This window comes from Lathamus discolor, chromosome 14 (genome assembly GCF_037157495.1).
Source record: "Lathamus discolor isolate bLatDis1 chromosome 14, bLatDis1.hap1, whole genome shotgun sequence".
Lineage (NCBI taxonomy): Eukaryota > Metazoa > Chordata > Aves > Psittaciformes > Psittacidae > Lathamus > Lathamus discolor.
The window spans coordinates 2866792-2890732 of NC_088897.1; the positions used below are offsets into that span (position 1 = coordinate 2866792).

General features: G+C 40.9%; 1 protein-coding gene and 1 non-coding gene across 4 annotated transcripts in view; both read right to left on the bottom strand.

The window, feature by feature from the left end:
- Positions 1-19809, bottom strand: part of CRCP (CGRP receptor component) — a 33420-nt gene extending 13611 nt beyond the window's left edge. Inside the window, exons 1-4 of one of the 3 annotated variants that reach the window (XM_065694550.1) lie at positions 19649-19809; positions 15577-15613; positions 12282-12380; positions 9008-9102 (exon numbers count right to left, since the gene is read on the bottom strand). In XM_065694550.1, coding sequence (XP_065550622.1) covers positions 9008-9102; positions 12282-12380; positions 15577-15613; positions 19649-19656 — 239 coding nt within the window. In that variant the 5' untranslated portion in view covers positions 19657-19809. Of the gene's footprint in view, positions 1-9007; positions 9103-12281; positions 12381-15576; positions 15614-16818; positions 17046-19648 lie in introns of those variants that run through there. The other 2 variants (XM_065694551.1, XM_065694552.1) reach the window with 2 other exon arrangements.
- Positions 19810-19848: 39 nt separating this feature from the next.
- On the bottom strand, positions 19849-19919 carry TRNAG-GCC (transfer RNA glycine (anticodon GCC)). The gene has a single exon. It is a non-coding gene; the product is annotated as a tRNA-Gly (tRNA).
- Between the last annotated feature and the right edge of the window lie 4022 nt (positions 19920-23941).

Here is a 23941-nt window from a genome sequence, read left to right on the forward strand (position 1 = left end):
AGGATGCAGGGGAGAAGGTTCTTTGTGTCAATTACAGGATAAATCCGTATTTCAAGGCAGCGACTGTAGTGGCTACATTCTCTATTCCCTCCTGAGTAGCTATTTACATTTTCCTCACTCTCCTGTTAACAGCCCTTTGGCAACACAGGGCTTGGTCTTAACTTCTGAATCCTGTGATTTTACAGACATCACAAAGGAATCAGAATTAGCTTGGACAGCCAAATTTATTAGATTGCTTTGGGTTTGGAGAATCAAGCATGAAAGCCAAATATGCTTCCGTTGGTAGGAAGCAGTGAATACACCTCCTCTGTTTTCCTATGCTAACCACGTATAGCTATTCGGCAGCTTCAGCATTATAGCAAGAGATACTAAAAGCATGGCTGAATTTAACACTGAACCAAGAGCACCACTGTTGGCTGGTTTATTGTCAGAAAGATATTTGTAACTGCTGCCATTTCCTACTGTCAGAAGTAATGAAGGACAGAAAGCAAACTGTAATGTTGACAGGAGACAAGTACTGAAATCCTTTACACTGGAACTAAAATTGAGAGGTCATTTAAGGAATTAATGAGAGAAAACAACACACCTTTGTAAAACTGTAGTGAAAGACATCACTGTCAAAAAGCAGAAGTCCTAACTGAGCTGGGTGAAGAACATTAAAGATCTCCTGGCCAATTCATCTGAATGAAGGCATGAAAGGTTTAATGTTTTTTCCTCAAGAGCTAGGAAACTGCCTGCTTCTGTGCCTGGAGCACTTGACAGAGGCACAGAAGCTGCCTCTCTGGTCCTGGCTTTCGATGTTACTTGCTTTATGGTCCCTGGCCAGGCACATGTCCATGCCTCAGTTTCCAGACAGCTAAAACAGAGACGCTATTTTCAGCTCTCACAGGAGAGCCAGGAGGATATCTTCTTGTAAAACACCTCCCCCTCCTCCCAAAGCCCTATTTATAGACTTTTATGTCCACTGTTTAATGAATTCATAACTGTATACAAGTTCCTCACTGCACTGCACACTCACACGGCCACTTTTCACATCAGAGCCTTTTCAAACAAGTCATTCTTCACTTCTGCAGCAAGCCATATCCCAGTCCTACCCTATAGCTCCACCGCCTCTCCAGATAAAATGTATTATTTGACTTTTACTGAACCACACATACGAGATTTTCTTAGTCTTGTTTTTCAAAGTAGTACCTTCGATTTCCAACAAAACTTCAGGGCCAAATAAACAGGCTCAAAGAGCCAAAGCCATATCATGCCTGTGCTGAAGAATGCAAATCTTACTTATGCAGAGCTATTTTACAACACGTAGAACTCCATCATGTTTAGCGCTAAAAGACTACTGGCAGAGCAGTAAATAACAGAAATAAGTTAAACCCAATGACACACGTGATTAAATCAATCAGTGAAACTGTTCATGTTTGCTTAAGACAAGAAATACAGGACACAATAAAGGTCACCTGTCAAATACTTTTTGCTTATAAGCCATTAACATTTCTGTAACTCATTAGGGAACAGACAGAAGTGTTACAGATGAGACAATAGGAATAATGCTTCAGCATTATTTCAGCACAGATCATATCCTTCACAGTATTTGCTGTTTCTAAAATGTGTACGGAAGAATAAGAGATAATTTGCAAGTAAGTAATTAGAATGTGTTAGCTGAAAAATTTCATGCCTGATTTTGATCTGCAAAGCTCCCTACTGGAAAAATGACTCAGAACATCAAAAAGGAATTAGCACCAGAGCGCAAGAAAACAAAAGCTGCATAAATGACATATTTCCTCTGAAGGTGCTTGTGTAGTGTTACAGGGGTTTAGAAATCATAAACACCAATTAACACTGAAAAATAACAGTCTTCAGACATGTTAACATTATAGAATTATGACTTAAGCAATGTATTTGTCTTATTTACATAGAGCTGGAATCCAAAGACACTGAGAAATGACCAACTATTCAGTAACTGGCATCTGAAAATTGGTACTTAGCCAGTTACTTGCTGATCAACCTAAAGATCATTTTGATAATGAAGATGAAAGTTACTGTATTTTAGCAAAATACTGCAAGATGGCAAAGGGATAACTGACTATAACTGAAGACAACTGGACAGACACGTTGACAGTAGTGTGGGTGTAACGGGTACTAGTATGGATAGATATGTTTCTCCTGCAATAGAGAACAGTAACGTTTTCTCTTTTCTGTTTAGTAAATAGCCAGCTGCTAAGATTAATCAAGAAATACCAAGCATATGTGTGTGCAAGACATGAACAGTTACCTCTGCTTACACAGAGGGCCATCTTAGCAGCTCTTCCTGCTCCTTGTAAGTGACTTAGTCCAAGTAAACTGAGACCAGCTCAGAGGACCCTTTTGATGTCTTTATCCCACTTCTTCTCCCTGCGTGTAATTGCTAACCTTCTTACTCTTAACAAAAGGAGTGATGAGAAGGTTACTACTGGCATCCCCTTGAGGCAAATACAAAAATGCCTCTGAAGTTCAATGCTGCAGTAGAGAAGTGGATTACTCAACCCTCAACATTAGCAGTCCAGCACTGCATACAATTTAAGCTGGAGCTCAGTACCCACTGCACTGACTTTTTCCAACACTGATACCAAAATCTGACTATTAGCATAAGAATCTCCCTGTACCTGGTATTTCTTGCAAGCACATACATAAATTAGAACCTGAATACCCACAATTCTGCCAAAAACAAGCTTTAATGCAGGCAAGTGCTGCAAGCCTCAACATGCATCAATATCACTGTTGACTGCAGTATTTTGCTTGGGCACAAGACACAATAAGCCTGAATTTAGTTCATGCTCCATTACATCTAAGAAATAAACCAAACTTCTGCCAACTCGGATAAAACCATCTTCACACTTCCTACAGCATGTGTGCTCACCCTTGTGCTCATTAAATAGAAAGGATAACTGCCCCATTCATCTAAACAGAGGGTGAAGAACATTTTCAGCTTAATTGACCCCCAAAAGTCTGTATTTGTATTTTCTCTAGACTGCCTGGATTTGCATTAACACTGTTTGGAACATGAAAGCTGCTCATTCAAGAGAATGCACACAAAAGATGAGTGACGGCTGCAAGCTATTTTCTCACATAAAAGCAAGATTCCACTAATCAGAGTTAATTGTTCGTTGTGCAGACTCTTATAGGACCTGCCTAGGGAGAAATCCCAAAATGGCAATTTCCCACTTCTAGGCCACATCCAGCAGTAGCTGAGACTCAGCTAGAGCCAAGATCAGCATTTCCAGCTGAGGGCAAAATGATGTGGAAATGGCTTTGGGACATACAAAGCTCAGGCTGTGGGATACAAAAATATGCACAGTTACGGAGAAGAAATGGATCTGAGGTCTGTGTTTGAGGGGAGAGTGTAGGAGGTGAGGATGGAGATTCCAGTGCTGGAATCCTTTACAGTAAAAACTAAGTTCTTCTAGAAGACAAAAAAAGCACTGTCTTGCGTTCAAGACCACACTGCATATCTGGGTAGAAAAATGGACTGTACACTGCTGTAGTGCATAGTGCATTGCTCTTTATCAGGGACTGCAGTTATAGGACAAGGAGTGATGGGTTCAAACTTAAACAGCGGAAGTTGGGTTAGATATAAGGAATAAGTTCTTTACTGTGAGAGTGGTGTGGCCCTGGAACAGGTTGCCCAAAGAAGTGGTAAATGCTCCATCCCTGGCACTGTTCAAGGCCAGGCTGGACAGAGCCTTGGGTGACACGGTCTAGGGAGAGGTGTCCCTGCCCACGGCAGGGGGGTTGGAACTGGATGACTAAGGGCCTTTCCAACCCAAACCATTCTATGATTCTATGACAATCAATTCACAGATTAAAAACAGTAATAAAACCAGTCACATACTGTTGTGTAAATTAAGACAAAATGCATCACATCCTGTCAGCAGTGAGCCAAATATTTACAGCATTTTGTTTGAAGCAAAACTTGGTATTGTATGGTTTTAGCTACTGAACTCCTAGACTGAATGTAAATATATATGTATGCACATTTTGTTGCTCTAGTAAGAGATCTATAGGCATGGGTAAGAATGGTGTTAGTGCCAAGATACAGCATACAGAGCTAAAAAAAATCCCCTAAAACATCTGTGACTGTGCAGAGGCAAATTTATCCTTAGGAATATATGCTTTTTAGTTGCTAGGAAAACCATAAACTAACATCAGATAACCATGACTTTCATTACTAGCTGAAAATACTAAAGAGTCAAATGCTATGGTCTTGAGTCAGCCACAGCAACTCGCATAAAATGTCTGAATCAAGATCACACAAGATCTGGCTTAGGGATGAGCAGTCCTGAGCTGTGGTCTGTGAAATCACAGTACCAGTCTGCCCATGGGCTGTATCCTCCTGTGGGGTTACCACTGTACTTCAGTGTCAGGACATTTGTCCAGGATGAAATCTGAGGGCTGATAATGGCATCTGAATATGAAGAATTGAGCAACACTGCTACAAATTGAAGGGTTAATTTCTAATCCATTTAGAGGGAAACACAACAGCCTTTTTAAAGAGTATTCAATGATGCTATTGTTAAACTGGCTTTAGTGTTGAATATTCATTTCAAAGCTCTGGAGGAGACAAAAATTACAAAGGAAATCATTCAGTGTTGAATATTGCAGAGGCTTATATTTGTTGTAGTTTTTGGCAGTAATGAGGGAAAATACTTTCTAGAAGTACTGCTGATTTTCAGCTCAACCCTTCCTTGAATGTGTTAACATAAGGACAAAAAGGGCAATGTTTATGTCCCTTTTTGAAAGACGTATAATAATACGCAGTGATTGGAAATGTGATTATTCCAAAATTCAATCCAAGATAGGCTATCAGGAACAGCGGAAGTACATGCAGAGCCAAGTTTCGTTTGATGGCGATTACAGAGGGCAAGTTTAATAAATGTTCTTTTCATGCAGTGCCATTCACACTACCTTAGAAAATATGAAGCCATTCCAAGGACTAAAACTGGAAAATTAGCTCTCAGTGGCACAGTGTATGTCCAAGTACAACATGGCTTACTGTACTGCATTAGCCAAAGCCTGAGGCCTCCACAAGGTAATAATAAACCTCAGTACGATGTCAGTTCAGAGCTTTTCATTGTACAAAAATCTCAGTTCTACAGCTTGGATTCTACCAAAATAACTGATGACAAGTTAAAAACTGGGCTTAACCACACTTTACTGACAATATGAGTGAAATCTACCTTTAGATGCCATTGAATTTGCTCCATTTAGCAAGGCAGCTATCTGAAATGACTTGGAAAGGTTTAAGTTGTTTGTGTAAGTTAGTATATTTTAAAAGAGAAAATCCCAGAAAACGGATGCTGTCAGCAGAAAAGAGATGCTGGTCTGGTAACCTGAGTAGCAAATAGCAGCAGTAACAGATAGAAAAGGCTTGAGGTGATTTTACAGGAACCACACCATGTGACAACACAAGGCTACCAGCAAACTGGCGCCAGAACGTTTCAGAGCCTTCAGGTTTGTGGAAGGAGTGCAGAAGAAATGAAAATTCACTTGATGAAAAGCTCCGTTCTTTAGATGAATGGTACCTCAACTCGTCTGCTCTTTCCTCACTACCTTGAAATTCTCGCATGCAGTAGCACAACCTAGTGCTTGAGTGCTGCAATAACATACTGAGTAGGGACAGTGAGCTCAGCACACTACCGACCTCCATCAGGCTTTTAAGATATAGCTGCAAATTCTTCTTCTATTCAAAGCCCCGAAGTCCCTCTATTAGAAAAGAAGATGCTGAGCCTAACAGCACAAACGCACTGCTTAAGTGTTTCCTCCCTGAGGAAGAGGCAGAGTTGCAACAAGGAATTGAAAGAGCAGAGGAAGCAGATGGGGTGTTTGTGACTAAGATGATGGGGTGTTTGTGACCAATCTTTTAACCAGATCCTCTAATACTCTTGCAACAAGAAAACAGAAGACACCGCCGTGCCCTCACCGAGGATAGACACCAACTAACGTGTATCTTAAATCAAAACACCTACTTTCAGAAAGCTGTTACCAGCAGAGACAGCATATGACCAGCTAAGCAATTAAGGGAGACAGCAAATCTTTGAAAGCCTTGCCCAGAAAGGAAGTGGCAAAGACGGATTCTGAAGTTTATTAACCTGCATGGAAGGAAAGGTCGTTACAGCAAAATCATGTAAGCAAGGTCTTGGGACAGCAAACATCGAAGCATTGAAGCAAACATCCTTCCTCCCAAAGGGTGAGAAAGCTCTCTTACCAGGTAACCGGAACAAAATCCCTAGTGAAGTCTTTTATACAAATATCACAGGATGGAAATGATTAAAGCCTTCAGTTTTTATTTAACAACAGAGCAGTGTTGAAATTATCCTGGTTATGAACCAAAGGGTAGTTCAGAATTTCCTTGGAGGCATTACTATTTTAAGTGGTTTAACATAAAATTATATAGTAATTGCACACCATATGCTTTCTGTGTTTAGTTGTGAAGAGGCTGCCAGATGGGCTTTGATACTTCTAGATCCAAGTGTCTGAATGGAAAAGATTAGAAGAAAGAAGAACTGCCAAGATCACACTAAATTTCTTCTTTTGTAAAGTATGTGGCCAATGCAAAACTGCCACGTTCTTTACCAGATGACAAAGATATTAACAAAGTTGTGCAGGATGCTCAAGAAACCAAGGTGTCACAGTCCAATCTGCATTAAGATAAGCCATAAATGTGGTAAATTTAGAACCTAAATTAGTGGTTGGTTCTTCACACTCTCATCCCTCTGCCATGAAGCAGAAGGAAATGATTTTGGAATAATTCTCTTGCTTACCTCATAGACTGATTCAGAAAAAAAAGGACAGAGAGGATGACACATAAAACCAAAGGCACTTCCTAGCATCCATAAGAAATAGTCAAATCTCATTTCAAGCTTGCAACTACTTCAACTTTTGCAGCAGTGCTATATTCAAGCTCACAGAACAGGCAGGTATGGGAAGGGGAATATTTGGGTAGATCTTCACAAAACAGGTAGGCACTATGAGAGACCAAGAGATTCTGTAGCAAGAATTTTCATTGTTACGACTCAACATGATTTAGTTTCACTCTTGGAGACCCCATACAGGGGAGCAGATGCAATCAAATCATCTAATGTCATACATCCCCTGCCTTTTTCTAAGAGTTAACCATGAGATCCTGGTCAAATTCTACCTGAAAGAAGCTGAAAAATGAGCTTTAAGACAACAACGACAAAAAACCCGAAACCCTTGGCTTTTAATGGGACTCATTCGGTTACTTCTGAAAAATACTCTTCTGCCTTTTTAACTCCCACTGGCTTTTTGCTGTGATACAGCATTCTTCTAGTGCTTTCCTAAACTGGCGTCCTCTACAGACTGAACCAGCTTATTTCACTTCAAAAACGACGACTGTTTCACACTACCAGAAATGAAGGGGATGTTCATTATTTACCCAAGAAATAGTTTGTTGCCAATTTAATACACTTTCTTTTGTCTCTACCAGGTCTTTATATTCAAGAGCATTTTCTCGACGTTTCAACAAGCCCACTACATAAACTAGCATCCCACTATATAAAATGAGCTATGAGAGGACTAAACACTGACGTACTGACCTTGCAACTTTAGTTCTACAAAAGAAAGCACTACAAGCAAAGTTACAATACCCATGACTAAGCTTCCAAGTACTAGCACCCCTGTGTCTGCAGAGGCAGCAATACTGTGATCAGAGCTGCTGACAGACTGGATGTGAGCATGACTGTAGAGAGGGGGCACTGAAAGCCAACAAAATAGCTGACAATCTGCTTTCTACACAACTTACTGTGCTTTGGACAGGGTAAAAACTTGCCTCGTAGCACTGCACTCTCCAGATGCTCTCACTTTGCATTTCTTTTTGAGACACAACCAAATTTCAGTAGTTCTCCTTCCCAGAACATGAACTCTCTGGGAGTCCTTCCAGCAGGGAAAAAGAATGCAGTCAGTGTCTATACAGCATAAACTACCTCTTCGTGGTGAAGGAGAAGGCATTTAGAAGCCATTAAATCTTTGTTCTCTCTGCTTTAAGAATCAGATGACTGATTAGAGCTATCCAAGCAAGTAGCCAGCTGATGCAATTTCTTTCTGGATCTGACTATTTACAGAAGGCTTTGCTCACACTCTGCAGAGGTTCAAGAGGCTTATGCATTCCAAGCACTGTGAACAGGTATCTGCACCACTGCCAAAGAGGAAAAATGCCCTTTCAGTCTTCTTGACTATAAAGGAAGATTGAAAATTTGACTACGAAGGAAATATTTTCTTTTCTACACAGGACTTCCCAAAATAAGAAAATACGAACTCCGTGTTCAGCTTTATTGGAAACCGCACCGAGGAGGCTGACTGACACAGTATTTAGGTAACTGAAATGTACATCTCAGAAATCCTGGTGGACAGACAGCAGAAAAAGAGAAGCTGAACATCTTAGTTTGCTCAACAGTAAGGAGAGAGCATAACCCTGCTCTGTAGCAGTTGGGTTTGACAGATTCACCTGAAAATTAACTTTTTCCCCATACGTCTATATTAGAATTTTATTTACTTATTACCTCCCTGCAACACAGTCACCTTTTTCTTAATCACCTCTTCAGAATGAATGCATTTTTCCTTTAGAAAGTTCATAAAAATAGAGGGGGAGTTGGGTTGGGGGGGTTCTTTGCAGTTCTCTTACTGTGTTCGAAACCCGTTTACAACTTACAACTTCATCCTCTGAAAACATTTTATGAACCCTATTTTGCACTTGGACCATGTGAAAACATGCTAAAACCCAGCACACTGACAAGAACCTGCTTGAGATATACAGTGATAACCACTGGCCCACTTAAGGAAATACTCATCCATGTAGGTGTTAATGACTGAAGGAAAAGATGTTTGGATGAGTATTTAAATAATGGCAGAATATAAGTAGATCAAAACCCAACAGGTTATCATATTGTGCATTTGGGGATCAGTTTTTCAACATTACCATGAGTTTACACTTCTAATCAAAGGCACAACTTACTTGGTTAGCTTATGGCCTTTCATTGCTATAAGGAAGTTTCTCACCGTCTCAGGACTCTGGTATCTACAGGGTGTTTTGGAAATGTACTTCAGTGTCTGCAACAGACAGAAAGAGAAGTATTTGTTATTTCACAGTTACTCTTCGGTTTACCAGCTGCGTATGGAACAAGCCGATTTTGGAAAGTCTCCTCAGTATCACTCAGAAAAACTGGAAAAGTCAATTCCAGTGCTTGGGGTTTGGTTTCTTATTTAATAGTGGGAAGCACTGTCATAGATGACACAGATCACTCACATATTTCTACCTTCAGTAAGCCTATACTGATACATGCTGAGGGTGTAAGAAACAGGCAACACCTAACTACAACTTTACATGACGGAAATGACATTAGTACTTATCCAGAAAGCCCCAGCAAATTTATTCTGTAACGACATGAACCAACCAGCTCATTACACATCCAGGTGAGAACTACAGCTTTGACTATTCCCTCCATGGCCCTGGAGGCCATTTCTCTCATCTCTTCAAAGCCCAGTCACATGTTGACGAAGAGAACAGGAAAGGATCGAGTTTTAGCTCTACTAAAAAACCACCTGCTGCGGTGACAGCAGACACTTGCTTTCTTGGCTTGAAATGATTTTACGTGATGCTAAGACTGTGATCAAGACATACTCACAGCTGTGCTGAATAGTATCACTCACATTCACTTCTTTTAAAACCAACAAACATTTACTGTGAAAGCTAGATTAAAAAGTTACCAGTTTTGTGCTGTTTATTTCTTTTGTTGTTGGTTTGGGGTTTCTTTTTTGTTTTCAAGCAGTAACACTTCAGACAAGTTTGATACTATTCATCCTTAAAACCATGTTATCCTCTGCCAAGCTTTCACATGCTCATTGCCAGGGATACTCTCACTGCCAACCCATAAATAACTCAGTAAGCTCTCCAATCTATGGTTGTTTCCATCCTTCATATGCTATTTGGCAATACGTTGTGAAAGTTCATCGAAGCAGGTTAGATGGGCTGTCATGAACATCTGCAAGAACTATGAGAAATGGTTATCTGACAAGACAATTTATCTTTGCTCCATCTTTTGCATGTAATACCCACCAACCTCAGCTAACTGTTGCAGCAGATGTTACATCTGCTTACTTTGTTTAAAACAACAGGACACCCAGCAGACAGATAATACATAATGTAACTTGACAGGAGTAAGAACCAAACATCTGTTGATAAAAACTCCACACAAATTCCAATTCACAGCTGTCTTTTCAGTGGAAGTAGCTTAGAATCTTGCTGAATGTTGCTTGTTGCTGGGATTAGACCCCAAAATGAAAGTTGGAAATAATGCCCATCAATGGAAAAGGCAAGGAAATCCTTGCATTGTCTGCATTGTGTGCATCAGCAACTGAAGGATTTAAGACTATTGTCAATGTTTGGTTTGCGTTAAGGAAGAAAATCTTCACCTGTTGATACTGCATAGCTATACATAAAGCTTAGAAGTACCAATACAACTGACTCCTGGTGCACTTACTGGATGGCAAATACAGAGACGTGTAGTAGGACACCACATGCACATATTGTCTATAACAATAATAAAACCCCACACAATTCTACATGGTACTCCGAGTTTCTTTCTTAGAAAATGTTATATATTTATATTGGAAAGTCGGAGGCCAAAAAAGCAGCATCAGTATTCTCAAAGCAGAAACAACAGACACTGGTTTAAAATGAGCTATAAGACCACTAAGGCACATCAGAAAATAGGCAAATGTATTTCCAGTGTATTTCGATTCAAATCCGTTATTATTTTAAAATGCTAGGTAAAACAAAACAGACTTCAACATCACAGGATAAATCATCCTACTACACAGGTAAAGAACTGATGAAATACAAATCACTGGTATTCTTAAGCACAAGGTTCATTGGACTGTTAAGAAATACATTTAAAAGCACAATAAGGTGTTAGATACCCCTCCTTTCTACAAGCCCTACCTGACCTTTTTGGACAAAATGAAGTTGTTACGCATCAATAATGACTGACACTAAATCATCATATTGTCATGTAATAAAATTGCTTAATAGGAGTTATTTTCTTTTCCAGTTTAGTTTTTCTTTAGCGATTTCAAATCGGTTAAAGTGCTGGACATAACAGCAAAACAGAGCTCCAGTTTAGCAAGTTTCATCTAGTGATCTCAATACCAGTGGATACAAGCCTGTCCACAGCTCATGAAGACACACTCAGCATGAACAAAGGCAATCAAATTCTGGTTCTCTTCAAGTCAGATATAAAGCAAATATACCTAGAGTGTACACCAGCTTCACTCCATGCACAAAAGCCAGCTTCCTATAGGGACTTAACACCTAGCAAGGTAACAAAGCGATTAAAGCTTTAAGGTACCTTCTGACAGCATATACTTACAGAATCTTTCTCAACTGTTTCAAAGCGGTACAGGAAGAGACTGTTTGTCTCCATGAAGATTTAAATTAGACTTTATGTAAGCCCCTATTTTGTTGAATACGAGGCTTAGGAATTACAACCCTGTACCTTTTCAAACAAAGCCAGAACTAAAACAAAACAAAGCCGAGGCCAAATCTTACTCGCATGAGTAGTTTTGCTGCTCAACAGGATTACTCATGCAAGCAAGGCAAACTGCTTTCAACTCGCTGCTAATCATGGTGCTACTCATGCAGTTCTCCAACACAGACACAACAGGTCACACTGCAAGTCTGTATCGAAGTTGCTTATTTGAAATTTCAAATGTTCCTACTTGTATCATACAATTTTAGAAGTTCTTCCTAGCAATAGGTTAAACTCTCATTACCAGTCTGACATCAACTCACGTTGTCATCTGAATATATGATTTGGTTATTCTTTTGACAAAAAGAAGAAAAATAGTTGGAAATTAGCAGTTTATTTCTGTTAATACAGAAAATACCATATGTGATCTGCGCTTCAGCTTTGGAATCATGATTACATGGTATCATCAATTCATCAGATGAAAGAAAGCTCCGCTCTGCGTCTTAGAAGGAGAGAATATTTGGACTAATAATAAGTCACAAAACTAAAACTGTTAAAAAACTGTTATGACAGATTTTAGTAAGAGCAGCCTCTGCTCCGATAGTGCAGGCAGCCACAACCTGAGCAAAGTGACCACAGAAAAGTGGCAAATACAGTATTTAACCGTGGTCTTTACAGGGGAGATTTGATACAAAATTATTAACATACAGACCTAAGGATGTAACCTACTAAGTTGCAAAGGAATGTCACACTGCTACTCACTTCATACATGATCGTGTTCAGATTCTGCTGACCAGAGCTCTGCTTGTTTTTCCCACTCTCTTTGCGCTGCTGCTTAAGATCGTTGAGTAACTGGAATACCTGAGGGAAAAAATTAAAGTATTTTAGACCATTTGAGAGCCTTTTCCCAGGAAAACAGAAATGAACAATGCAAAATCCCATCAACCAAACAAAAATAATGTGGCTTCTTTGGTGAAGAATGCAGCAGCAATTGAAGTGAAAAATGTTGTGGCACCTCAACAATGAAAAGGTATGTAAATTGATTTTTAATAACAGATTTTCAGCACTTGTTAAGTGTTACCCAAGAGCTCCAAAGGAGAAGTTGCCAGGATGAATCCATTCTACTTGTTTATCTTATGCTCTGAACATGGTTGGGTCATACCCTGCTGTACTGGAACAGAGCTCCCATTTAAATATGAGTGATGCTTGAAGCAAAATGTCACACAAGTTTATGGCCCTGCTGGATTTGTTACAAAAGATAGAACTATAGTATTAAAAGGGATATGTATCCCATCTCACAGAGATGCAATTTTACTTTATCTTCAAAAAAAGTAAACTCTACAACTGTCACATTGCCAGGAACCAACTAAATAAAAGCTTGACCTATAGATGCTCCAGAGATTACTGATCCCATTTTAAACTCCAGTGGAGTTATTCATAATAGTAAATGTTACAATGACCAGCACAGTGTTATGGTATGTTATGCCACAAAGATTAAATTAGCTCCTCATTTCATCATAGCAATGCAATACAAGCAGACATTCCTGAAAAGAAAGTAATAAAGTTACCTTCACATTTATGATACAGTGATTATTAATGTAGAAACGAGATTCAAAGTCTGAAGGCAAGGAAGATGTTTTGATTTTTGCAACTGTGCTTTGTCAACTTCGTTGCAACACCACAACATCTTTACTCATTATAGCTACATCCACAGCAACATGTTGAGACAGCATCACAATTACTCTTTTATTCCCATATTAAATCACGTTAGGTTGAAATTTCTTCAGATGTTTTGCTTCAGGCTTTACAGTATATCAGGAGCTAATACCCACAGCAAAGTAACAGACCACTTATTTCTGTTCATCCCTTAATTTTTAACTAGCTTCATTCAAGATCAGGATAAGATCTCTAGGTCATATAAGATATCTTGATCATATCAAGATCCATGACAAACTGACAAGTCCATAGAAATAAGAATACAAACATTTCTAGACAGTGAGAAATAAGAACATAACCTGCAACCCCTTTATACTGCATCTTCTGTGAAACAGGAACACCCATCAATCCTGACTTGAAAGCCAAAACTCAAGTTAGGAACTTTTACCTAATATATATTTGAAGAAAATGTAGCCAGTGACACCAAAACACAACATAACTTAAAACTCACACAAGAAATGTAGGCATGGAACATAAAACATGTCAATCCTGAATACTTCTTTCAAACAGCACTTTCTGAGCAAAATATTACCTCAATACAGAGAATGTTAGCTATGCCAGTCAAATTGCAACTGAAAAGAGGAGCAAACAGAAAGATATCACTAGTTTCAGGGGAATCAGTACTTTGAAGAGCAGTGAAAAGCCATGCCCCAAAAGCCTATAGCTACAGACACTGCAAATCCCTTCCTGTAAGGAATGAAAAGCTGCATATGTGACAACCCTGCTGTGAAAGGGAAATGAGAAATAAGCACTCTCATCAGTATAACTTCATTTTCCACTTCCTTTTGCTCTTTTCCAACACACATGGTACATTCACCAACAAAAGGACTCAGCTGAAGAAAGTTCTGACTGAAGAGCATGAAGAATGGATTCTGCAATTCTCTCTATTCTGGACCATACCTTTAGGACACATATAGATTTTACATAAAGTGGCTGCCATCACTTGAACCTCAGCAGACAATAATATCTATATTCCAACAATATCCCAGCACATAAAGAAGGAGGCAGAGATGATTTTGCAGTAAATAATCTCTGAAATACTTGCTATTTTCCTTCAATAGCAGTCGTTTTTAACAGCCACCTAATACTAGTTTGGCTGACAAAATATCATCTATTTCTCAGGCAAGACAGTTCTTTCCAAGTGAGTCACTAAAGCCCTTCTAACAGTCCCCAGATGGTTGCTCTGCTGTACACAGACAGATGCAGCTCATGATAAAACATTTCAAGATTAATTTCAGAAGAGATGGAAACAGCTGTGCAACACTCAAGCTTCAGTAACAAAATAATACAAAGCACTTGGCTTATTAAAACCATGCCAAAAAATTACATTCATGAACAAAGCACTGAGATCTCTCCAATACCTGGCTGCGGTTAAACCAACAAGAACACTATATTGCTATTTGTTATGTGTATGCCAATATTCATTGTTTGTTACAACAGGGCACTGTAACTTCCTTGTGGCTCCAGACTAAGGGACATCACTGGCTCCTAGGAGCGTTTATCCTGAATAAAACGTCAGATGAGCCAACTGCTTCACCTTTCCTATAATCTAACCTGCTTTGGAAGATCTTTACAAGAACACAAGCATTCAGGGCTGTAAGACTGCATTTCCAGTAACACTGGCTTCCATACAACTATGCATTAATAAGTTGCAGGTTCTTGGATGATGCTGCACATCACAAGGTTAAAGTTAAATACGAAACAGTGATTCTAGCAGCAGCCGTCTGTGAAGGGCTTTCTGCAAGAGTTTTATTTGCAATATTAGAGACACTCCAGTCATCAGTGTGTCACTCACTTGGTGCTATATTGGCTTGGCATAAGATTAAACTAAAAACTAAAAGAGAACTTGGATATCGCTGCTCAGTCACATGGGGGTCAACACGCCCCATTTGGGACCCAATGCACCATACGCCACACGAAGTACCACTGAATCTAGTGCGCTTGCGCAACTGTGCAAGTGTTTAAAGATGTGGAGAATCAAATTCTAAATGACAACCTACCATAAACAAGAGGATTCAGCAAAGTAACCACAGAGCATCAGTGTAAATACAACAAGGCTGAAGTTCAAGCTACTGACATTCTACATACCTGCTTCTCAGCCATGTTTATATCTGGTTTTACAGGTCTGGGACCAAACTAATAATAATACAACTCATTATAGGTGAAAACATTTCCAGATCCTCTTTAAAAAGCTTTTTTCTTAAAAGCAGATCAAATGCGGGGGGGGGGCGGGAATCACACACTGATTGCCACTGGCAACTTTCAGCTACTACAGGAGTATCCAAGTGACAGATGACAGCTTTAAGGCGCTGGTTCAAAACCAGAACACAGCTAAACTTACCTCAAAGTTACTGAGCAATGCGGCGTTCGCATCCTTCCTAAAAGGAATAATAAAAACAATTACTTATATTCCAAATGAAACTGTTTAAAGGTTTTCTTGGCTGGTCATACATTCTAAAAGAACAGACGCTGTTTCTGTGAAGTGTTCCCTCTCTGAAAATAGTTTTCCATACATCTTACATATTTTGCACGCTATGCCCCTTAAATCATAATACACTTGTACAACATCATCTGTTCACTCAGTCACTCTATTTTATTCACTCGCTCAGTTTTACACACTAAAACCAAAATGCCTTGCTTCTTCCTCACAAAAAAAAACCCAAAGGCCTCTGGTTTTATCTGAATAAAGAGAGACAGAAAATATAATCCAGATTACACATGCTAATTATTTGTCAAGAACACAGATACTTACTATTTTAGTACCACAGGCATATGTGTGTGTATAAATATGGCACTGTATTTACGCATATTGCTCTGAGTAAAAAAAACCTCACTCCATTTCCTTTTTATTATAGAACCGTAGAATTAACCAGGTTGGGAAAGACCTTTAAGCTCATCCAGTCCAACCATTCCGCAGCACTGCCAAGGCCACCACTAACCCATGGCACTGAGGGCCTCGTCTACACGGTGTGTGAACACTTCCGGGGCTGGTGACCCCAGCCCTGCCCTGGGCAGCATGTTCCAATGCTTGAGCATCCTTTGGGGAAGGAATTGTTCCTAATATCCAATCTAAACCTCCCTTGCTACAGCTTGAGGCCACTTCCTCTTGTGTCTACTCCTTTATTAGCATCAGGGAATGCTGAGAGTTTCCAATTTTCCACCAGCTAAACAATTCGCCACTAATTATGTCCCAGTTAGGCAAGAATCCTTATTCACTGCTGGTAGGTTGCCTGCACTGAGTTAAGCACGTATTTAGACTCATCGTGCCTCTATTACTACCACACCTTGTAATTTTATACTTTTAAACTCAAAAAAAGGGAGAAAACCCAACCCAGAACATCCTATATTCCCCGAACAACACGTTCTGCTGAGCAGTCAGCAGCCACAACAACAGACAGCTTCCATACAAAAGGAAAAAAAGGCCTTTCTCAGGTCTGTGCAGCAGCTTCTGAAAAAAAGGTACCATGTATTGTTAAGCACCATCAACTGTTTGAATAGAACTGTCACGTTCATCACTTTCAAACGAGTTCAATGCGTCCACAAACTTCCACAGGTTCCATCATTGTTTTTAAATGAAAAGGACCTTCTGAAATACGCTGAGATGAACTTCAACTTCCATTCCGCTGACTCGAGTGAAACTTCAGCCAGTGAGCTCACACACGCATTAGCTTTCATTCATGTTTTACAAACCATATAGCTTTTGTTGTTAGGTAAATGCAATCCTCCAGAATGTTTGCATTCAGGCTATCGCTACAGAAATCCCTATGGATCAAAGACATTCTTTGTTAGAAAAAATAACGCCATAGAAGAATGATATAGGGAATTACTCAGTAAAGCGGAAGGGCCATATAACTATATTAGTACACCAGTGAGGCTGTGAAAGCTATCTGAAGGTAAATAATTCAGACAATTGCTTCCTTTTTAATCCAAAAAATTATCATCGAGAAAACCACTTACTTTTTCTTCTAACAATGGACAGCAAGCGAATCAGTCTCAAACCTTTTTCCTGTGCTGCATTACCGCAGTTATAAACTGATTAACAAGACCTTGCATTCAGCTTCCAAAATGTTTGCAGGACTTACAAGTAGAAACACCCTCTTCTTCAGTGCTAACTCTCCTGACGCAGCTGCTGATTTTATCCATTCAGAAAACAAGAAACTATAAATGATGAATTCTAGTGTGTGTTCTTAAAAAGTCAGCTAAACAGTCTGCTTCATTTTCATGATACTAAGCCTTAATATTAAACTACAATAAATATAAGACTTAAGCAATAATAAATATAAGACTTAATATAAAGCAGAAAGGAAAAAAGTCATGCTGACACCAAATGTATAAACTCCTTTTAGAATCTTTAACTAAGTAATATTTGCCCAAATCTGAGTCCAAACCAAAATATTACTGAGAAGGTAAAAATGCTAGGAAAAGTATCCCAGAATATGGCATCACACCTCTCAAAGTATCACTGCCCCTTCATGGTTTTAAATCTACTACTGAAAATACGCTGCACATTTAAATCACAGTGTTTTTTGGAGGGTTCTTTCCTCTAGTAGCAGGTACTTCTGACATGGTATGAACTTAGGAGAGGTTTCCTTAGTTGCAAAGCTTCTCTCTATGAAGGCCATCAGGCAGGAGGCAAAAGATTAGGAAGATTAAATGCCAAAAGGAACTCAAGTTCAAAATGGACTAAACTGTTCCATTCCAATGCAAGGGACATTCACTCAAAGCTCAGGAATTCAGGCCCCATGTCTTCTACTCTGAGGAGCCTTCTTATTGTTATTAAAAGAAGCAGCACCAGTAAAATACGTTGGGCTACTCAAGGTAATAAAACACAAATGGATGTATAAACATCAGCATATCAAAAGCATCTTTCTGAGCAGGGCAAATCCTACCCTTCCTCACATGCAAAAGCAACTTTTGGCCTGTGCATGTTTCACAGCATTTTTCAGTATACAATGACAAGAACAGCTCATTTCCCTGCAGGCTGTTACTCATGCTAAGACTAATGTAATACAAACCTGTATTTCACTGGGTATTTCCTATTTGTTATCTTTTTCTGCATTTTGTGTAAAGATTTGATTATAATAATACAGAAGATTTAATGATAATGACACGCGTGGATAACATGAACTGCAGCAGCTCAGCTGACTTTGGAGGATGCTGACAGACATCCCTTGGGACTCTTGCCCTCGGTGTTCCTATTCATTAGAAACAAGTACCAGGTATGCATACAGAACCACGCAATGTAACAAGCTCCACAGAACTCATGAGAATGAGTTTCTATGTTTCAAACCAGCTCAAATCCTATTGCTTTGTGCCTGGGTGACGGTAACAAGACACAAACACACATAGTGCTGTCAGCTTAGGAAGCCAGCACCACTTGCTGCCTGGGACAGCAGCCTGGGGGTGGCTGGGGTAACTACCTCAACTATCAGCTAGCCAACACTTTGACTCGCCTCTCTTGTCCGCTGATGCACACGCAATCACATCATGAGGGTTGGAAGTGACCCCTGGAGATCACCTTATCAACCCCCCCATTAGGTTTTCTCCTTCTCCAGCACATTCAGCTCCCACAATGAACTGTTCATTCAATGCTCACAGGAATAACGCTCTCCCCAAAGCTGAGGATCCACGTTTCACCTCTCCAGGGCAGGACAGAGAAGGGAGCATAAGGAGGCAGGAGGGGAGGGGAAATAGGGCCTGCGAGCAGGGGTGAAGCTGAGCCACGGTGCCTTTTGCCCCAACAACCTTCGGCACTCTGTTGAAGGTGAAACCCCCTCAGCTTCTCAGCAGAACACCTGAACACACTGCTGGTCATGGGGGTGTTAAAGGCCCAACGTAGCCCCCCGTACACCCCAGGCAGGCCCATAGAAACACCCCCACACAAACACACTGCTGGTAGGTCCATACAGCTACACAGAGTGACTTTTTACAAGGGCGTGCGGTGGCAGCACAAGGGGGAACTGTTTTAAACTGGCAGAGAGATTTTGGTTAGATATTAGCAAGCTGTTCCCTGTGAGGGTGCTGAGGCGCTGGCACAGGGTGCCCAGAGAAGCTGTGGCTGCCCCATCCCTGGCAGTGCTCAAAGCCAGGTTGGACACAGGGGCTTGGAGCAAGCTGCTCCAGTGGAAGGGGTCCCTGCCCGGGGCAGGGGTTGGAGCTGGAGGAGCTTTAAGGTGCCTTCAACCCAAACCAGGCTGGGATTCTATGATGCAGCGGTATCATACACCCCACAGGCAGCCTATACACACGCACCCCAGCACACACATCAAGGCAAGCACATATATATATATATATACACACAGGCAGGCCCACATGGATGGGGTCCATCCACACACACACGCCCCATGTCCCAGCCCCGCTGCCGCCACGACAGGCCGCGGCGCTGCCCCGCGCCCTCCCCCGCCGCTCCTTACACCTCCATCGTGCCGGGCCCGGCCGCCGCGCTGAGAACTTCCCCTTACACCGACAAGGGCAGCCACAACCCGCCCGGAGACGGCGAGGGGAGCGCGGCAGGGGCCGGGTTGAGCTGCAGGAAGTTTTGGCTGCCGGAACGGAAGCGGAAAAGGAAGGAGAAATAAGGGGTGTAACAGGAGGGGGTTGAAAAAACATCGACTGCATTGGCCGGGAATCGAACCCGGGCCTCCCGCGTGGCAGGCGAGAATTCTACCACTGAACCACCAATGCCGGCGATGCTTTCGCTCTTTGCGCTCCGTGACTTGTAAGCATCACTTACAGACGTGAGTTCTGTTAAGATATACCCCGATCTTGACAACTACCAGCTGCCAAGTACGACAAGGGGGAAATAGTATTCTAAGAGGCCCTTCCGAATCAAATCTAGTCATGCGCAAGCAATACACTAAGGCTGAACTAGTTGTAGAATACTCCCATCATCTTTTAAAGCACCTGAACATAACCTTATCAAGGGCGTCAGTGTCATATGCCTTTTCCTACCATCACTTCTTCCCCATTTAACATAGGTGCTGTTAAGTTCTTCAAGAGCCCTTTTCATTCTCAAGAAAACTGAAGATACTTCACTGAATGCAGATAGCTGAAAATCCAATTGGCTACAGCAAGGGAAACAGTCTGACCGAGAGCCAGAATTAATTAATTACTTAATTAATTACTTAATTTTGCCGTTATCTCTCAGACTCAAGTTTATCTGCAAACCCAGAAACACTCCCTAAGGTGTCCCACTCACTTATTTGCAGCTGTGCTGTAAGAGCAAACTAGGGAACTAAGACTTGTGGTCACTACCTCCCTCTTGCAATACCAGCACAAAATCCACCAGCCATTTAACTCTCTCCAGTCACACCACAAGAAAGTCCACTCCCACTTTTGGGATTTTACTTCCCCTTGGGATATTGCAAATCCTAAATCAATTCTGAATAATGTGAATAAACTGCAGCGCTTCAGAAACAGGCAGGACAGCAAGCAACAAACTACTCCAAGCTCTCCAGGAACCATTGTCATCAAATCCCTAAGTGCTAGGCAAAGTCTGAAAGCCTCCTGCAAAGCTTTTTCAGCCCTTTTCTGCTGAAGACTCTTAAAAAGGCTGCAGTGGACATGTGGACCCCATCATGCACAGATTGTGGTACAGGTAGAAATTAGCTATACTCCGGAATCATTTGTCATGGAGTCCTATGGAAAAGAGCCATGGGAAGGTCTTCAAATTGCAGACTGAAAGCTGTTGGTCTGACTCAGTGGATAGGATGTAACAGATGCTGATCTTTTGCATGTCAGGATTAACCAACACTGTAAGTTGGCCAAAACCTGCACAGCAAATGTTCTGTAACTTCTCTGCCATGTTTCAAACCGCACATGGGAAACTGCCTGCACACCAGCACCCAGCCAGGCTAAAGGGAATAGAGAAGGGAAAGGATGTCAGCTTTCATTTGAAAAGATGGAATTTTCCAAGACTATCAAATTTCAGAGATTTGTTTCAGAAATCTACTAATCCTTGCCTGCCTCTCATCACTCTCTCTAGATACAGCTTCAGAACCTTCAGCATATGACTTTCATTTCTCTTTTGCATCCCCTCTTTAGAGCTCTCCCCCATCACCAATGTATCATCTTTATTTTAACTGTTTCTCCAAAAGTTTCATTCCAGGCCTTTGCTGCTGTAGTTTTTTACAATCCATGATGATGATGCCTGATCCCAGCAGCTGGGATAAATGAGCAAACCACAAATGCCTCTCTCCACAGCTAGTTATTTAAATATTCTTCCAAAGAATCTTCCTATGGAGACATATCTATATGGAGCAGCTACAGGTCCATGCGAGGGAGAAGGGGAATATCTAAGAGAGAACTCATTATCTTTACACACAACTTTTCAGGAGATGGCGATTAGCTCAGTTCACTTTGTTTTGAATTGCTGCATTATAGGTGTTAGACAGTTATGCTACACCATCCATAGGGAATGCAGACATAGGTTTTACTAAATGTGCTTAGCATGTCAACATTTTAAGCATTGGCTTGTGATTGTTACCACTAAGGCTTGGTGAGAGAGGGGCCTCGGTATTAACTATTGAAAGCAGGGGGCCTAGTAATTGCTATTGAAAGCAGATCTGTGGGGTATTTGTGTTCTTTGTCATGAAAGATGTTTACCGGATTCAGCATTTCGCTGAGCACTGTTTAGTGTCTTTTTTTTTTCTTTTACATTCAAAATTCATTAAACAAAGTTGGGTTTTTTTTCCCAACAGAAAATGTCAGCACTGCTCCACACCAGTGCAGCTGACGGTGCGTTTGAGCAGCGCTTTCAGCCCACAGAGCTTTTATTCTTGTCCTAAACCAAAATGACAGTTAAAAAAAGGAAGGTTTTTAAAGCAGGTGCACTGCAGCAGTGTCTGCATCCTTTTTCTTCCCTGGACTCAGTTATGGAAATGAGTCCTTATATGAAAAATGGACTTCTAGAAACCACCAAAGTGCTCTTTGGAGCTGCACTCCCCAGGCATTGTGCTCTTCCAGCAACAAGTGCACTCGGAAAGGAATAGTAAGGCTCTGACTGATGACAAAAGCAGGCACAAATAAAGTTCAAAACTTTGAGAACATTCAAATACATTTAATTAAACTTCTTCATGCTGCGAAATGGGCAATTTACTCTCTAGTACTACCTCATTGTATCTCAGATTAGAAAAGGAATATTGTAGCTGGGAATATTGATGTTATGAATGATATGCCACAAGGGAAAATAAGTGGAAGACCTTTCTCTCAGGCCTTCCTTGGTTTTGAACTGTGGGGTGGAGATTTGGGGGTTAAACTTCCTATTTCACTAAGCAAATCAAATATTGAAAGAAGATGATGGGAAGTGGAGAGCCATCCAAACCAAATCAAATTGAGAAGACCGTAATGAGAGTCCATTCCAGTGTGCATTAGAAAACCTATTTTGCAATGCTATTTCACTGTCTGACCTGCAAAAAAGTCCAGCTCTCCAGTTCCAAGCATCTTTAAGAAGTGCTATTTCTTCAATGTTCAATTTATATTACTGATTTCTGCTTGGAAGTTTCATTTCCATTCTTATGATAAAAATACATTCCTCTGTATTCTACATTTCTTATTTTACAGAAAGGATAGTTATTGCCTGTTTCATCTAAAAATGGGAAAAGGGAGACTGAATAATCTCCTAGCTACAAACTGGGACAGGAGCTAAGCAGCATACTATAAGCAAACTAATCCCTCTGAAGTCTGCTGAACACACAGGGATAGTGCTGACAGATCCCATGTGAAAGCACACACCCTTGCCACATGTAATATCAGACACAGATTAATAAGATCTTACTGACATTGATGTGCTCTGGTTACAAATTCAGTGTTAGTAACTTTTTCCCAACACATCAGCAATCTCTTGTCAATGCCCAGAGAAAGGACAAGGACACTCCTCAAGGGTGAACAAGAGCCAAGAAAAGTGGTAAAAATGGGGGGTTTCACAGTTGGAAGGAACACAGTCGCAAATGATCTTTCCTAATGATCAATGATCCAAGTGTAAAAAAGGAAAAGGAGGTGAGTTGCAGAACTGAGAGAACAGCAGAAAAGGACAAGTGGGTCAGTTAAAGGAATGAAAAGAACCCAATAAAACGTGGATGAGAAAGCTGGAATATGTTTCCTGAGCTCTGTGAAAGGTTTGGAGCATGCAGATGGAAAAATATTATACCATATTAGTGTACTCGGTACGGCAAACCTGCAAGCAGAAAAGTGCTCAGTGTGTGAGGTGCTCATGAGGAATTGGTGCTGAGCCGTAGCTTTGTGAGTTGCTGTTCCCAAAGTTGTCTTGTACTTTAAATTGGTTCTTTACTTCCATGATAGTTGAAGTTTGATGAGTTTAAGAGACAGGCTGCTTGCCAAGGCTTCAGAGCAGAACCTCACACCCCACAGCCACAGCCTGAGGCTCACAGGAACCTCTTGGGGAGAGTGACCCCGTGCAGCTAGTGACAGCAAGGGGAGTCCCACAGCTGGAGCTGCAGCATCCTTCCAGGTGCGGTGAAAAGCCTCATCTACATGAAAATGAGAAAGAGCCACTAGCTCCCAGCTATTCTGTTCTTGTGTGTTTGCTGAGGTGGCAATGGGGATAGAGCAACAATGATCCACCATCATATCAATTCCTGTCAAAGGCTGCTCATTAGAGGGCTGTGACAAGGAGTGATGTGACTCCTTCAGTATAGTGATATCCCCAGAAAAGGAGCCGACCTATCCATATGCAAGACACTCTGGCA